The sequence below is a fragment of the Nyctibius grandis genome, chromosome 5, assembly GCF_013368605.1.
Source record: "Nyctibius grandis isolate bNycGra1 chromosome 5, bNycGra1.pri, whole genome shotgun sequence".
Classification (NCBI taxonomy): Eukaryota; Metazoa; Chordata; class Aves; order Nyctibiiformes; family Nyctibiidae; genus Nyctibius; species Nyctibius grandis.
In genome coordinates this window covers 71,739,152-71,756,882 of record NC_090662.1, presented here as the reverse complement: position 1 = coordinate 71,756,882, position 17,731 = coordinate 71,739,152, and the positions used below count along the sequence as shown (strand labels likewise).

Here is a 17,731-nt window from a genome sequence, read left to right as displayed (position 1 = left end):
ACCTTTGAAAATAATGACTGATTGAAAGAACTGCTGTGTGTTAACAGTCATTTTGTATGTTGGAAATGAAAGATTTTAAAAGAGTGGAAAAAGTTTCTTAAAATCATTCTCCTTCAAATCACTGTTAGTGCCCCTGTAAGAAGTTGAGAACTGTGGTCTGCTAAAAGCAAGACTTGAGGCTTCTTCGAGTTAGATGGAAATGAAAAGCAGGGAACTCCTTCAAATCCTCTCCAGCCGCAGTCCCTAAGAATGTGTTTGGTCAGCCTGCCTGCACCAAACAGGAACGCTGCTTGGAGCACTGAGTCAGCGGGGAGATGCAATAAATCCAGCCCTTAGCGAAATTCTAGCCACGCTGGCTTTGGGAGGGTGATAAATGCGTAGGACAGCTGGAAACTGCACAGCAAGAGATTGAGAGCATTGAGCCTTACGTAATGATATGGCTTGGTACAAATGCATGTTAAGTTGCAAGGTAAAGGCAATGCAAGTAGCAAGGATTTATTGAAAAACAGATATATTTGTAAGGAGACATGCTCTGAATGCCTTTGGAACAAAAGCCCTGCTGTAGTGAGGAGTCTTAATCCTAGATGGAGCATTGTATCTAAATTGAAGGCTTTTCAGAAGCCAATTTTTGGCAGTCTGTATATTGCCCCCCCCCCAAAAAAAAGTCATTTAAAGCTAAGTGCCTGAGGTAACTGCTGTGGGCATTAATATCTGAGGAGAGCAGCCATCTCTGAACATGCAGGTCCTGAGACAGCTGATGTCACGAGCCAGCCCAGCATCTGCTTTTAATGGATGGGTGACGTGCCAGATGGAACTGCTGCATCTGTTTCCAGGTTGATGCAGTCTGTTCTCAGTCTTACAGCAACTCAAGTCACCTGCCAGGTGCTGGGCACACTGCTTTCCTCCCTGGAGAAATAAGGTGCTTGCTGTTGTGTGATAATAGCAGTGGACCTTACACAAATCCAGATTCTGAATTTCAGAAACAGCTCAGATTTTAGTGGGATGTGAGATGAGTAGCACATTCTGTATACTTCTGTCAGCTAATGGTTCAACTTTTCCCTTTATACAGCTGGAAATTTAGTTAGCCAGGTCTTGTGTGTGTCCCTGCAATGGCATTATCAGAGTGAAATACTGTGAAGATCAAAATCTAGACTTTTATCAGTGTGTTGATAGCATTGCAGCCCATTATTTCCATGCTAGCTTTCCTGATAGTCTCTTAGGAGGGGAGGCAGGAGATGGATTGCCTTAGCTTTGCCTAGAAGTGTTCTTGGGAGAGAAAATTGCTGCACACCAGTGTGTGAGAATACCTGGTGAAGAAGTAGCGGAATCATCTGGCAGCAACCCTTCCTATTGCTCATGAACCCCCAGGTGAGTGCATGGTACTTCTGTTCTTCACCGGTTGCTAGAAGGTGGTGATCTACTGGTGCAGCTGCAAACCGTTATCCAGGTTTGTATCCATACTGGTAAGGTTTAAAGATAGCTGGGTTGCTTGTGTTCTGGGTGTTGCCTCACACCGTGGCCTTTTCTATAATTTTTAACCAAGACTGGGCTACTCTTTTTCACAATTACTGTTGTATGAAAGGGGACCGTGGAGTATCTTGCCAGAGGGAAACCAGTCGTTGCCCTGAGGGGTGCACAGACTTCCCTGGTAATCAACGTGTGTCTGAAGTGCCTACTGAATGTGAAGGAGGGAAGAAGCTGATGTAGTCCAGCACTGATGCCTTAATCCCTGGACTATCACTCAATGTGTTTGCAGGGAATGCAGGTGCAGAAGAAAGTGGATTATAAGTGGTTTTCAGAAGAATTAAGGAGTTTGCTTCCCACGATGTTTCGCATGCTTTAGTGGCATTTCATGCCTCCAGTATTTTTGCAAGCTGCATTTGTTAGAAGGGAATGGATGAGAGGTTATGAATTAGATAGTAAAGATGCAACGCAGTGCTCTGAAAGGATCCTACCCTGTTCCTGAACGAGTATGTGTGCACAGGGAATTGAAGACTGAAACACTGATTTCCCGTGGCTTCTGGTAGGAATACCCTTGGAATGGTCACACCTCGGGATTTAGAGGTGTTAGGAAATTAGACAATACACAAAACTGAACAAGTAACAATTAATGGAAGAGAGTACACAGCAACATAAAAGCTATTCACAACTTAAAAGGTGTGGGGTTTTTTTTTTTCTTGCTGAGTGAGGCAATTCTGGGAAGCTGATGGGTCAGATTCCTGTTTGGAGCAGAAAGCAGGCACTTTTTTTTTTTTTGGTAACTCCTGTTTACAGAGCGTGCAGGGGGTGCTGCTGCACAAGCAACACCTGAGATTTCTGAAAAAAACCCCTGCTTTTTCCTAAGAAACAGTTCTTCTAAGTCCCTGTTTCTCTCTCAGCTCCAATGATCTCAAGGAAGCACAAGGGCTTGCAGCACTGTGCTTTTTTGCTTTCCTCCCTTGGGCCTTCCCATTACACTTTGGGAAATCCCTGCTCCGAGGGAAGTGAGGCCAAAGGAAATCAGGACAGATTCCCTTTGCAGGCTCTTTTTGCTCTTCCTCAGCTGCTTTCCCTTCCTAGCAGGGGAGATCTCACCTCCCACCCTTCTAAGGCTGCTTGTCTACTTCCAGAGAAGCTATGAGAGTGCAAACTACCTTTCTGGAGATTTTCCACCTTACAGCTCAGTGTTTCCTTACCCCACGGCAGGGAAGCGTGGAGCTGGTGTTCCCCACCTCCAAGCCAGCGCATCCTCCATGCAGGTTCGCACCTTGCTGCTGTCCTGTCAGCCCTGGCTGATCCTCCAGCTCCTTCACCAGCTGGTTGCTGGAAGCGGAGAAGCTCTGTGTCTCCGCCTTCCAGGCAGCCCCGGGCTGAGCTTGGGACCAGCGTGGAGGCATGTGCATCTTCAGACTACTTTTGACAGTGGCTGTGAGCTATCACCTGTGCTGTTGCAGTCGATGGGCTGTGTGGGGCATCGCTTGGGTGCCTTGCTGCGGCTGCACGGACAAAGCCTGGTTTTATCTCTCCAGTAAGTTGCTCCCTCCTGAAGTCCTGGTCTTTCCTCCTCAGTGAGCAGGGTGCTACATGCTTGTCCATTGGCATCATTAGGACCAGATTTGGACTGCAATAAGAAAGGGATGTTTTCTGGTTTGCTCTGGTGTAAATCAACAGCTTCTGTTCTAGCAGTAGGGTGTATGCTGGTACTGCTATGCAGTTCAAACGTTGCTGTAGGAAACTTGCAGGGTAAATAAGAATATCAAAGACCAATCTCATTTCCCCCTAGATCCCAGATATGGTGAATACCAAGATTAAAGTTTTAATTGGCTCCGTATTAGTAATTATTTCCCACATCTGGACACATCACCATGGATGCTTGCATTTTTTTTTCTCCGATTGCCATGAAAACTTCACATCTGGGCTGTGATTGACTTAAACCACATTTCCAGCACTCATCAGACGAGTGGCAAGCAGTATCTGACCCTCTGCCTTAGCTTGCAGTGGCCAGGAATGAAGTGTCCTCTGTCAAAAAGAGCAGTGATGCTCTGAGCCTGTCTGGCTGAAGGAAAGTAATTAGTTAATGTTCATGATGGAAATACCTTGCGTTTGTGTGTATTTCTCCCTCTAACCTCTTGGTCAGGTCAGCCCCTGTGTGTTTTGTTTCAGGTGAGCATCAGTGTTTGAATTCATGGTGGTAAGAGGGTGATGTGGCTTGGAATTTGATATTCAAAAATGGCAAAGAGCGAAGCACATGAGCAGCAGCACCCCTTCCGTTCCCTCTGGAGACGACTGCTCTCCCTCAGTGCCAAGAAGCTACCTCCTCCGTTTAGCACCTGTGTGGTGGATTGGCCCAGTCAGACCCAATACACGTGTGGCTTTGCTAATATGTCTATGCCTAGTGTCTGGGCACCAAGCCCCTGCTCCGCTGCCGTTCCTCCTCTTGACTGACAGGGTTAGCTTTCTTCAGACATCAGCTGGATCTAATTTGAGGCTTAGCTTTTTCATCTCTGGCACTCATCAATAGAAAAATAAGATTGCCTTCAGTTATCAAAGCTCACAAATGACTCTTTACCTATTTTTTTGAGGAAAAAATATTTAAGCCTGAAAGAAAGAGACTGAGTGCCATGATATGTTGCAACTGACCACCAGAACAGGAATGACTTGTAGACAGAAGATCAGCCTCGGTGTGAAGCTTGCTTCAGGCAGAATCCCATCTATCGGGGAAGATGTCTAAGGGCTCTAGGTCTTGCTCATGTTGTGTCTCAAATTTCCCACCAAGTGGGAACTAGCCAGTTCACTTAGATGAGTGGTAGGGAGCACATTTCCAGGATGTGAGCTCCTTTTTCTCTGTCTGCAGAGGTAACTCTGAGTGTCTACCTATGCTGCCTTGCAGGGACCTCAGCAGGGTGGCCAAGGGGAAGGTCAGAGAAGACAGGCAGCACAGGTCCCTCCGCCTCCTCCTGCCCTGCCTCAGGCTGCCTGCGACTGCAGAAGCAAAACGAGACACAAACTGCTTCTGATGAGCAGTGGCTGGGCGCTGGCAGGCTCTGCAGAGCCTTGCAGGGGTGCTTGTGACCGAGTGGCATTTCAGGGGTGGGCTCTGGCCTCCCAGGTGGTGATTCTCCAAGCACAGCATCCCTGCATGCTGCGCTGGCCCAGGAGCTCAGCCGTGGCACTCCGTGTGCCGAGACAAGGGCTGCCTGGGACGTTTTGAAGAGGTAACGCCTCCTGGCAGTGCAGGGGGTTTCTGAAATCTGCTGTATTTCTGATTTTTGGAAGCTGGAAAAACTGAACCCATGTTTTATTTCTTAGTGACCTTTTTTTGAAATGCCAAAGTTTTCATTTTGTCATTTCTTAGAAAACTTATTTCTGAGAAGTTTTTAAAAACTCTCTCTCATTCTGTCCACCAATGACTATCTGACTGTTGGATTTTCTCCCAGAATGGAAACTTTGTATTCTGAGTAGTTACCAGCCCAGTAGGTCTGAATTAAAAAGTATCCTTTTACTTTTTTTAAGTGTGTAAATAAGTATGAACATATGATCTGAACAGATGCCCAAACCTTGCTTGTTTAAAACCAGATTATGGGTTTTCTGTGGAAGAATCAGTTAATCAGGTGTAACCCTGTCTCACCTCTGAGAAAAGCTTTTCCTCTTTCCTGCCAGAACATCCCCCTTGCAGGCAGACAGGGTGCAGGGGTGTGTAAATCCTAGCCCTATCAATGGCTTTGGTTTCATTCTTTCTGCAGACAGTCTGTTTCAGATTTATTTTCACCTCAGAGGGGTAGGATGTGCAGAGCATAAGGAAAGACCATCACCCTATGGTCCCAATATACAGCTCCTTCTCTACCCCCCAATCTACCCTGTACCTAATTAATCTGCTGATCTTACACTTCTCACTTCTGGGCCACTTAAGCAATAGAGCTATTGTTACTAACCTGAAATTATAATTTCCTTTGGCATATGGTTCTTGATATGGAAATGCCCTCTAATTAGCTCCTTGGCTGCAAGAACAAACTGGTGAGATTTATTTTCTTGATGCAAACTACCACTTTTCACATCAGGAGGTCGGTGACTAGTCTTTAGAAGAGCAGTGATTCCTGCCTTCTCCCTAAAATGCGCTCAGGCTCTGTTCCCACAGTTACTCTGCAAGGGTTTGTTCAGGCTTCCCAGTCGCTGGCGAAGTGGAACTAGGGAAGAGCCCTGAGGAACTGGTAGTACCTGATGGAGTTGGGGGGAAAGTAGGAGATGCTAAAAAGATTGTAGTTTCCAAGCTCTGGAGTCTTTGCTTGCTACTCAACTCTTGTTTATGTTGTATTATAAGCATATATATAGGTATCTATACATATGTGCTTATAACTGCATAACCTTGCAGTACTTTCATGTTTGCCCATAAATGAAATGGGGATACTTTTGAATTCTGAGCAGAAAAAAACCTGTTCCTTGCTCATGTGTACAAAGGGCCAGCGTTTAACAGAGACAAGCTACTCTGCAGAATTCAAAGCAGAGGTAAGATGCGAAGCACTGCAGATCTGCCTACCTGGGCACTCCTGCTGCGCTTGTGCTTGTGCCTGCAATACAAATGCCTGTGCGTGCCTGCCTTAGTCTTGGGTTTGCAGTTCAAGCTGGGCAAGTGCACACCTGAGAAGCACTGCTGCTTCCATCCTGGTCCGGCGGGGAAACCACTGACACTGGACATAGCCGAGTGGCCATGGGAATTGGCAGCTCTGTTGCTGCCCACCTGTTATGCAGCTAGTAATTCATGTTACAGACAAAGCAGGTCTGCGGGCACAGTCCTTTTGGTCTCAACTTGTCTCCCCCTGTGCTCTACCACTTCTGATCAGGGGTGCATAGAGAGGGACTCACCAGAGTGCAGTGCAAGCATCACCCTTAGCTTCTGCGTGCAGAGGAGTGGAGGGTATGGCAGCAATATCTGCAGGAGAGGGTTCGCCGGCGCTGTGAGTGTGCCGTCCTGCATTCAAGCTGGTCCCTGAGCTATGGCTAGTGCAGGAGCGTCATCCATTTATCTCCTGTATGCAGAGCACTGTGTCCACAGTCATATCTTGCACCACAAACAGCCTGGGTACAAAAGTGAGGCCTCTGCCACTCTGCAGGCATCCAGTGGGGGACAAGGTTTTTCTTGCCGTGGGATTCTGGTCTTTCAGGTCAGTTGGAGGCAGGTACTCGCTAGGGAGGCTGCATCTGAGTGAGGCTGTCCAAAGGGCTGCAGTAGGATCTTCTGTCACTGTGGAAACTGCAGGCTCTTGCAATGACTTTTGGCTTCTGCCACTGTAGTTTCAAAACACATGTGCCCTTCTGGGAGGGAGCTTAGTGGCTCAAGCAGGAGTCAATCCTTTGTGCTTAGTTTGGCTTCTTTCTCTGCTGAGCAGTCTCCAGGTTCCTGTAATGTGCCAGCCAGTATCAGCCTCTATTTATCCCCTTTCTGTGCATATTTGTGACAATTTTGCTTGCTACAGCCGTGGTGACTTAAGCTGAATAACATTTTCAGGCTGAAAAGGCCAGTAGCAGGGTGGTTATCAGATAGAGGAAATGCATTGTATTTGCTCTGGCCTTTGGTTCCCAGATAATATAATGGCAAGTTGTGTTCCTGGAAGCTGGGAGGTGGCTTGCAAGATTACACGGCCCCAAAATACATGGCGGCAGTTTGTCATGTGTGACAGAGGAGAGGAGGTGGAAGTGGGGACCATAGCTGCTCTCGGTGCTCAGCAAAGGTCAGATGCAGCTGATGGCTTCTTCACATTGGGAATGCCGAAGCAGCAGCAGCAACTGCGCCCTGGCCACTCTCCTAAAAGCTCTTTCGTGGGTTAGGAGCATAAGTTCATTTAAAACTTGCTGCTACTTGCAGAGCAGTAAGAGATTGTGCGTGTCTCCCAGTAACCATTTCCCTCTCCTCTTTTCCTCTCATCATTCCTCTAAGCAGATGCCTTTGAATCCCTCCTCCTTTTGGGTTTGAACTGCCTTTCCAGGTGGCTGGAGGTGACTGGGTGCTTTGGAGGAGAGAAATCTAATTAATGTTCGTTCCCTGCTGAGCTGGACGTAGACATGAAGCAAGACCAGACCTGGGAGTAGGTCCTGTGGTTCCTACTAGAGCACGCGGGCCCAGCACTCCTGTGTGCGAGCTGTGCAGGATGTGGTGGGCTAGGGCTGGTTCTTATGCACATCTGACCCAGAAAATGTCCAAGTACCTCGTTATCTGCAGGGGAAGCTTGTTCTAGGCTTGCTTTGTTCAGACTATGAGCACTTCCCCAGGACTGCAGCCTCAGCTGCTGGTGGAAGACTGAGACCAAGCTGAAGACAGAAATCTTGACAAATATTGTAAGGTAATGGGAAAGATGAGCAAAATGCAACATAAATTTTGAGAGAGGAATCGATATCTTTTAGGATCAGGGTTTTCCAGCCCTTGTCTTGGCTGAGGTGTGAGGTACACTGACAGAGACCCCCCTGGTCCAGTGCTCTTACTCTTCTCCAAAACGGGTGTTGGGGAGCAGTGGCCAAGCCAGCATTGCACCGCTCATGCCCCGTGCGCCAGCAAAGGCAGCTTGGGCAGCCTGCCCGGGCCTGGAAGCTGCTTCAGGACCTGCTCGGGGAGGCATCACTCCAGTGTGGGCTGTCCCAATAAACGGTGGGTCATGGCCTGGCCGCCTGGAACGGGGCTGGGAGGAGCATGGCTGTTCCAGCTGGCACCAACTTCAGCCCTGTGCTCTGGGGGGTTACTAAGCAGGCAGGCTCCCATTTCATACCTCCGGCAGGGGAGGCCACCCGCAAAACAACCCCCTTGTGCCATCGTGGGGGGTGGCATGAGAGCCAATGCACATGGGATGGGCACCACCTTCAGCGCTGACGCTTGCCAGCACTTGTAGCGTTGGGAGGAAGATGCTCTGCAGCTGCCCGGTGAGGTTCAGCTCGCACAACTCTGGGTGGCAAATGCTGCTGCAAAAGCCCTTCTCTGGTGTTCTCCTTACTCATATAAATAAAATATATGTATGTGTATCTGTCTAAATATTTTAAAATGGCATTATCTCAGTAGATCTCAGGATGAAATTGTTTTCCTGTTACTACAGTGTGCATGTTATCTAGGCTTGTAGCTTTTCTTTTCTTTTTTAAAGATTCACGTTCTTTCATCTCTTTTATTTGTTTCTTGCAAATCTGTTTCCTAAGGTTTTGTTTCTGACTGCCCAAACCATTCTATGATTCTATGATCTTTCACTTGGCCTAGATATGGTTACAGACTCAAAATCTTAGATATCACTATTTCATCCTTTACATTTTTGCCTTAGATTTTCATTGCCTCTGACTGGCCGATTAGAGTCCCTCCCAGTTTCTTTGCCTTCTGCACTGTCAAAAATGTGTGTTGAAAATATTTTTTTCTGTAGTCTTAACTGATCCTTTGTGATATTTGTTGGTTCTCTTCTCCTCCTATCTTCAGTAAAAAGATTGATTTTAAAAAAAAAAAAAAAAAAATCTCTCAAGTAACATCTCCCAAAACCATATGGACTTTTTCTTGTTTCACCCCAGCAGATGTGTGAAGTGATGTTTTACTTTAAATATGCTTTGCTTGGGATTTTCCAGCTTGCTTTTACACTTGCAGATTTAATATTTCCCCTTGCTGCTTATGTTTACACTGAACATTTGTTTTCATTTTCAACTTATTGTTGTGCTCAGCGCAGTCTTATCTCGCTGGGTGGAAGTCAAACAGTTTTTTATTGATTACACAGTTTCCTATCACAGTCTATTAGTTCCTGCCAATTAGCTTGTCATCTTGTTGATAAGATTATTGCCATTGGTGTGCTGCAGCGATCGTGGTTATCCAGGGATGTTTGAGCAGTGATGCTGGTGCACACAATAGTTTCAAGAATCTCTAGAAATCTTTCCTTATTCAATCTCCTCTTTCCTTACACCAATCTGTTGCACAAGGGCAAGGTGTTACTTGACTTTGCTGTTGTTTTTTAATCCCTATATGCTTACCCTAACTATACTATTCACTGTGAGATGACTTCTGCATGGGAGTGTTCTCTGCTTCTCACCATCTCGTGTAATTCCTCCTCTGGAACATATTCCCCGGTTTCCAGCAATCACTGATTTGAGGACTGGAGCTAACTGTTTTATTTGGACCATTCTGTTTAATCACTGCTGCTGCAGAGCTACCCTTTGTACATTTGCCTAGTTCCTTTCCGAATGATATACTCTGTGGCAACAGCCATGGGTACCATGTTTAATTAATTATGGACAGCGTGAGGAAAAAGTATTTCCTTTTGTTTTAAATCTGAATATTTCATCGGCTGCCATTAGTTGTTTCACTATGAGATGCAGTGAATGATATATTCACCTTCTCTGTCTTTTCCTTGTTTCCTAGACCTCTGTCGTCTCACCCTCTTTTTATCTTAGGCATCTCTTCCCGAGATGAGGAGTCGTCATGTAGTTGATCACTCCTTGGTTGAATCTGTTCCTTACCTCTGCCCGTCCCTCTTCCCTTTCCCTGTTTCTCCTGTAGGCAGTCTGGTGCTGTGTGGGTACACCATAGATTAACATGGTGACGCTGCAGTGTTTGCTGCGGTTCCTGTTGTTCTCCTAATACCTTCTCAAACTGACTGTACACAGCTCAGGTTTTGCTGCTGCTTTGTGGGCTTGATACAAGGACACCGAACCCAAAAGCGTGATTTTTTAAAATTTTTTTTGTTCTCAATAGACATTCATTAGCAGATGTAATAAAAATATTTTAAAACCTTGCCTTATTTACATCCTTGGGCCATCATAGCTGTAACACATCTACCCTGAACAGTATCCCATTTTGTTTGCCTTTTTTATGGTCTCAAAGCACGGAGCTAATGTCCTTGGGTAAGTATCTGCAGTAATCCCAAGACCTCCTTCCTGAGCAGCCACAGCTAATTTTGCAGCCCAGCGTTGGGTGTGCACAACTGGGGCTGTTTTTCTCCCTGTCACGTGATTTTTCATCTGCTGCTTGCTTGCCTGCTCCCATTGCGGCTTCTGGAGTGATGTCCTGGGATGGGGCAGTGCTGCTGCTGGGAAGGACCAGTGGCGAAGATCCCCACGTGTGAGGGAAGACAGTTTGCAACCTGCTGAATTTCTGAAGGAGGCTGTTTTGGGCCTTTAATAAGAAGCAGCAGAGGGTTTAGCAGAGTTCTTGTTTCCAGCTCCGAGCTCTGCTGCCTGCCACTGCTCTGGTACAGCCCGGCTGTCCCACTTGCCCTGTGCCTGTGTCCTCCATGCCGAGGAGAGAGCCCATGGTGGGAATTCACCATGCATATTTCACCTCTTACTTCCTCCCAGCAGGTGTTGGGGTTTCAGCTCCCTCGGGCAGGGCTGCACGGGCACCTGTGTATGGTGGTCTCCTGCACCTCCAGGGACAGCGGTGGGCAGAGAGACGATGGAGAGCGGGAGCCAAGTGGTCCCCAGCCTGGGAGGGAGAGCACGGGCGGAGGCAGCGTGAGCCCTTCTCACAGGCAGGGGGAATGAACCCCTTTGCACTGGCCATGAAATCAGTCATGTGTAGGTTTTTGTCCAGCCCTGGGGGGTGGGGGAAGGAATGTGGGTTGGGCGAAGTCTAGGATTACACCACCACTGAATTTTTTTTCTTTCCACGTTTTAAATAGCCAGCACCTTTCGGTCCTGCCTTCGCGTCTCCCGTCGGCTCGCGCCCTGACAGCGCCGTCAGCAAGGTAACACCTCTGCCCCTGTCGTCTTCTGCCCCACTCCCCCCGCACTCTGCACCCACCCGGGTCTGCCGTGGATGAGAGGTCACGGCACGCTTTCTGCCTGTTTAATCATTTTCTAGCGTGGAGGGGTCCTCCCAGTCTTTCCTTGCAGCCACTGTCAAACGCCTGCCAGTGTTTCTTGCTCCTCTTCACGTCCCAAAGTGTTTTACAGGGGACTATGCAGGGGGAGGGGAGAGGCTGAAAGTGCTGCTTTGCCTTTTTTTTTTTTTTTCTTGCCCCGGATTGGGGAGAGTGTCATTTGCTGCCAGTGCCTTTTCCTGCTCTCTTGGAGAGGGACTTGCAGGCAGGAATGAATGGCAGTGTCAGGCTAGGGCTGGGGGAGCTGCCTCTGCGGGGCAAGAGTGGGCTTGGGGGCCAGTGCCATGCAGAGGAAGGTGCCCTCCTTGGCACGAGGTCCTCAGCAATCCTGGCTTTGGCACCAGGCATTGGTGGGAACTGCAGTTCTCGCCCTTTGCCCTGCGGGGCTCGGTGGCCAGGAGGGCATCCTGCCCACAAGGAACAGCCTCAAACACCCCTGAGCCTCCTAAATGACTGCAGCAGAGCTGGTGCCACCTGTGCCTGTCTCCTCACTGTGCTCTGAGGCACCAGCCGTGCACCAGCAGTCACGCTATGCCCTGGCTTTCCTGGGAGGAGGGGTGTCCTCTCAGAGGTATTTGGGGGAAGGTGGGATAGTGGGAGAGGTGCCCACCTACTCTGAGCTGACCTTCTACTTCTCTTAGAGATCTGTTTAGAGACAGGATAATGTCTTGCAGTGCCAAAGCTTCATGAGAAGCAGTACTGTGGGGAACCTTTGCAAGGAATGGGCAGATGTTTGGAGGTAGAGACCCTGGGAGAGGGGAGATTCCACGTGGCCATGGCATCTGCACCCTTTCTTTTCCTGCTATTAGAAGGATAGCACCATCCTGAAAAAATCACGTTTTCTTGCAGCCCAGTAGACTGCCACCAAGAGTTGCCACCACCGAAAGCAGAAACTTGTTTCCTTCTTATTTCGTTTTGTCCTCTTCCCACATCTATGACTTCTGTGTGTTTTGTGGCTTTCACTACATGGTCTGTAAAACCAGACCTTGGTAAGCAGCAACAGGGGAAAAGAGAAACCTTTATAAAATATCTTGTCAAGTATTTGCTCCCACTCTCACCCCGCTCCAGCCCTAAGTCTGTTCCCAGTACCTGCCACGGTAGGAGCTCCAGCCTGGCTGAGCTGCTGGGTCTTCTGTGTAATGCTGTGCTTGAAGGATGGGCTTCCAGAAGCAGGAGTGTTTTGAGATGAGTTAAAAATAATGAAACTGATGGTGGCTTTTAAGGCCTGGTTTTGGACTAAGCAATGAACGCTCTTAGCACCTTGCTGCCAGCAGGAATTGGTATAAGGAGCAAGAGAGGAACAGCTCGGTGTGTATGTGTGCGTGCATCCTCTCCCCTCTCTTGCCTCCCGTAGCCCAAATTTCTGCCTCGTTGCGTGGCTTGTGCTGAACGTAACAGAGGAAACTCCTTCTGAAGGTGGGATGGATTACAGTGTCCCTGGCGCGGTCAGCAATGGCGAAACGGTGCCTGCATACTCCAGCAAGGAAAAGGAGAAGGAGGAGGAGGATCAGACCCTGGCGCGAGGGCAGTGGAACAACAAGCTGGAGTACGTCCTGTCTGTGGCTGGGGAGATCATCGGCCTGGGAAACGTCTGGCGCTTCCCCTACCTCTGCTACAAGAATGGTGGAGGTAAGTGCAGCCCTGACCCCGGCCAGCCCCAGGAGTGCCTGGTCACCGGTGTCCCTCTGCAGTCCCTCCTGCCTTGTGACATCCATGTCCACCCAGCTCACCCATGGCAGCAGCTTCTCAGCAATGCCCATGAGTCTGAAGAGAGGATGCCAACCTGCCAGCGTAGTGCTGCTGTCTGGGCCACAGATTGTTGTTGGGGTTGTTTTGACCTGGTGGGATGTGGGTGAAGGGGTGGCAAGGTCCCAGGGATTCTGGTGGCTGTAGCCATGTTTGGCTGAGGTGTGCAGAGCCCTGGTCCTGCTGGTGAGAGGTGGGTGGCCATCTGCAGGGGGAGGCAGGAGGAGCAGGGTGGGGGCTCGGCGTTCTGAGCAGTGTGACTCGCTCCAGCGCCTTCCTCACATTGGGCACCCTGTGTGAATAAGATGGTGGGTCCCAGCAGCATAGCAGGGAGTGGTGCAGGAGGCCATGGGGCACCGATGTCTTTGCAGGTGCTGTGAGGAGCTGCAGTGTTTCCTGGAGTCTCAGGGGGCCTCCAAGGGGCTCTTGGCCACAGGTCCTGGTCTGGTGTCTGACCGTGGAAGGATGACCCCTGGGTGTTGGAGCCAGGTGGTAGGGACAGGGCAGAGTAAGGAGGTATTCCTCACCTCGGTGCAGAAGCACAGCACCCCTCCTGAGCCCCACGGTGCCCTCCTGGCATCTGCTTTAGCTGCGAGCGTGTGAAAGAGGGGACCCCCCTGCCTCTGAGCTGCATGGCGGGGCTGTGAGGTGTGCAGATGGACATGCTTGATGGAGAGAGAGGGAGCGGGGCATTGCTGTTACCGGCGAGGTGCCGGCACATTGGTGCTGCTCCGGCTGTGCTCACAGTGACCGGTGGCTGATCCCCCGTGAGGGAGCTGCCCCACAACTTGGTGGCGGAGCTGGGCTCCCTTTTGCAAGTGGAGGGTTGCCATGGGCTTTTACAGGTGTTTGTGCATGCTTTTAGTTTGTGGCTACCTTTTAAGGGAGAAAACTCTTTAGAAAAAAGCAACCCCAAAGCTTTTCTCAAGTTTGGCTCAGTGGCACATGGAGAGAGGGATCTGCTCTCCCTGTCTGGTGATTAATTGCTAATTGGGCTCTCCGGAAGGGCAGGGGAGAGGGGGAAACGGCGCTTGGCTGGGAGCTGGCAGGGAGCGAGCACTGGGGACCCAGGGCTGAAATCCCCTGGCTTGAGCTTGGGGGTGTCTCATGGGCCTCACTAAACTGCTTTCATCCTAGTGGCATAAAAGAGGATTAACTGCTGTTTAGCTACTTTCACGCCGTGCTTTGCTCAGCACTTGTTTCTTTTCACCAGGTGATTGGGCATTTTCTTTCCCTGTTGAAAAAGGATTTTTCATGTTTTCTTTTTCCACGGGGAATGTTTCTTGGTTGCTTGCTGAGCCGTGTCTGCTCTTGCTGCTGCACCATTCCTGGGTGCCATCCTGTCCGGGGGGAGTGGGACCTGGCACCCCTTTCCCTGCCGCTCCCCCAGCCATGACCTCCCCACTGGGGCCAAGGGAGAGCTCAGGGAGGGCTTTGAGAAAAGGGGAGCTGCCATGTGTGGTTGGCAGAGGCAAGACGCAAAGGGGTTTCTCAGCCTTTTTTTCCCCCAAGAAATGGGCCTGAAGCAAAGCCTCATGAAGCAGCAGAGGCTGTGAGGAGTTTGAAGTCTCAGGCAAATTTTTCATCTCCATCCCCCTTCCCATGAGGTTAGAGAAAGGATTGCGCATGAGACCCTCTTGCAGAGAGGAAAGTGTTTCCCATACAGCTTTCCTTGGGGCAGGCCCGTGTGCCAAGGCTGTGCAGGACTAGGGGCTCCCTCCTGCCTCGTGGAGCCCAGCCTGCCCCGGCTGGTGCCGTATCGCATCCCTTGTAACGCCTCAAGATTAATTTTAAAAGCTTCCAGAGGTTTTGTCCTGTACTCCTTTGGGAAGGCTTGTCCAGACACTTGCTTCTCTGGTACTTCGATAAAGGTGAGGGACCTTTCATTTCCAACTCCAGGTCAATCATGGCCAGCCTACAACCATAGCTCTTGTGTCAGCATTACTGTCCAGCTGAAATAGCTTTGCCCTGCTGGATGACTCTTTCTCCCACTCACTGAATTGTGTGTAGGCAGCGGTGATAACCGCTCTCAGCTCTTGCTTTGCTGGCCCAAATATCAGGCTCTTCACAAAAAAAGGTATCTGCAAAATCTCAGTTATGCAAAGAGGGGCAGGCGGACACGTTTCCTTTCTTTAGGGATATTTCCGCATAACAAAGAAAGGGTAGTCCCTTACGTATTTAGTGCTCAGTGTCTGATACCAAGGCCCTATGTAGTGGAGAAAAAAAATAAAAAGAGAATAAAAATGTTCTTTTTGCTCTTGTTCACTCTTGCTTTTGCCTCCCGTGGCAGGGTCAGGCCCTCCCTGGGCAGGCTGGCCCCAACGATTGGGAAATACCGGGGAAGCCTGTCTGGTGCTGTGGCTGTCGGTGCCGCACCCCATCCCTAGCGCTCCCCAAACTGGCCAGTCCCAAGTGCCCACTGCTGCCCCTGCACACACAGAAGGGGAGGGGGCCATGGTGGAGGACACGTGCAGCAGCATTTCCCCCTTCGCTTTCAATGGGGTTCACCCTCCGGGAGGGCGGACGGGGCTGGGCCGGAGGGTCATCAGCCAGTGCTGTGGGGCTGCTCAGGTGAACTGATGGACCCTGTCCACTCTGCAGCACCCCGTCTGCGGGCTGCCCTCCTGCCACCCCCCTCTCAATAGTCACTGTGCAGGGCGGCTCTGCTGAGCGCCTCTCCTTGCCTGTTCCCCCTTGCAGTCCCTGCCTGCAGACTGTCCTGCCTGTGCAGGCAAGCAGCAGCCCTCCACCAGTTGAAATGAGATGGGGGGTGGTGATGGGGCTGGTGTCAGGGTTGTCCCGGCCTGCCTGTCCCCTCACCTGGGGGGTGAGGGGATTGGGACAGATCACAGCCCCTGGCCCAAACATGTCTCTGCAAGTCCCTCCTTCGCCCCGACATAATTTTACATCATTTCCCAGCCCGCATGGCAGGACCCTCCAGTTAGACTCCCAAAGGGTGAAACCTGCCAGCAAACCTGAGGAAGAGGAAAGGCCAGATCCTAGGCTGGAAATCATGGAAACCTGGGCTGGGGAGCTTGACCTGACACTTCAGAGACCTCTCCTGGGGTCCCCTGGCTGCAGTTTTGTTGAATACAAACTTTTATACGAGAATAATCTCTCTTGGTAAAAGGCACTACTTTTATGACAATATGATTGCACACAAGTTGGGACTTGAGGGGATGGTGTTGATACAACCATTTCCCCTGCCCTTTGCCCTCACCAACTTCTATTTACTGGTAGAGGGAGAGCATGTGGCCAGAAGCTCGTTGTTCCCCCAGGGCAGACAGGTATCAGCATCCCTTCAGCTGCTGTTTGCCTACAGGGAGCTGCCAAGATGCTCTCCCTGTCTATTTTGTTGCTTGCATTTTTTTTGCAAGAAGGGGAGGGCTGTGGCTCTGTACCCAGCTGGGATGAGCGAGGGGTAGGACTTCTGGACGGTCCCTAAAGCCCCTCTTCCCTCTCCCTGCTCTTGCATGCTTGCTAAGCTTCTTAATGAAATCCCTTGGGTTTTGAGTTTACTTGTGCCCCAGGATTGTTATTTCCCATATACCCCCACCAACCTGACCCCAGAGCCAGTTACCGTCTCACTGGCACAGAAAAGGTCTACGCAGGGAATACGTGATAGTGGCTGGCTGGGTTGCCGCCTCTGACCCTGTGTGCCCCTCTGAGCCCACCGCAGCCCAGCTGCTACTCTCTGCTTAGGGCTGCCCCTTTCCACGCCAGCTCCCCATCCTGCCCCATGTCCCTGCCCTTGCAGCAGGGCTTGAGCAGCTTCAGTGGTGCATGAGTGCAGCAGGGAGTGTGGACCATCTTGCAGGGCTCTCTCCTGTGCTCTGCAGGGTAAAAACCATTACTGCATTTAACGTTAGCCTGGGGTGATCAAAAGCCTGATGCATTTTATCTCTCCCTGCCTGTTTTCATGACAGGGCTTGAACAGGAGGGCAGCCTCGGCTGCTGGTGTGAGGTACATACTTTCCTGCACTTCTTGCCTTTTCACAGAATCACAGAATGTTAGGGATTGGAAGGGACCTCGAAAGATCATCTAGTCCAATCCCCCTGCCGGGGCAGGATTGCCTAGACCATATCACACAGGAACGCGTCCAGGCGGGTTTTGAATGTCTCCAAAGAAGGAGACTCCACAACCTCTCTGGGCAGCCTGTTCCAGTGTTCAGTCACCCTCACCGTAAAGAAGTTTTTCCTCATATTTAAGTGGAACCTCCTGTGTTCCAGCTTGCACCCATTGCCCCTTGTCCTGTCAAGGGATGTCACTGAGAAGAGCCTGGCTCCATCTTCATGACGCTTGCCCTTTACATATTTATAAACATTAATGAGGTCACCCCTCAGTCTCCTCTTCTCCAAGCTAAAGAGACCCAGCTCCCTCAGCCTCTCCTCATAAGGGAGATGTTCCACTCCCTTAATCATCTTCGTGGCTCTGCGCTGGACTCTCTCTAGCAGTTCCCTGTCCTTCTTGAACTGAGGGGCCCAGAACTGGACACAATATTCCAGATGCGGCCTCACCAGGGCAGAGTAGAGGGCGAGGAGAACCTCTCTTGACCTGCTGACCACACCCCTTCTAATACACCCCAGGATGCCATTGGCCTTCTTGGCCACAAGGGCACACTGCTGGCTCATGGTCATCCTGCTGTCCACTAGGACCCCCAGGTCCCTTTCCCCTACGC

General features: G+C 50.2%; 1 protein-coding gene across 1 annotated transcript in view; it reads left to right on the top strand.

Moving 5' to 3' along the window:
• The first annotated feature begins 12,722 nt into the window (after positions 1–12,722).
• The window catches only part of LOC137663329 (sodium- and chloride-dependent GABA transporter 2), a 32,862-nt gene continuing 27,853 nt past the window's right edge, over positions 12,723–17,731 (top strand). Inside the window, exon 1 of the mRNA XM_068400437.1 lies at positions 12,723–12,935. Within this exon, the coding sequence (XP_068256538.1) occupies positions 12,728–12,935 (208 nt within the window). The 5' untranslated portion in view covers positions 12,723–12,727. The remainder of the gene's footprint in view (positions 12,936–17,731) is intronic.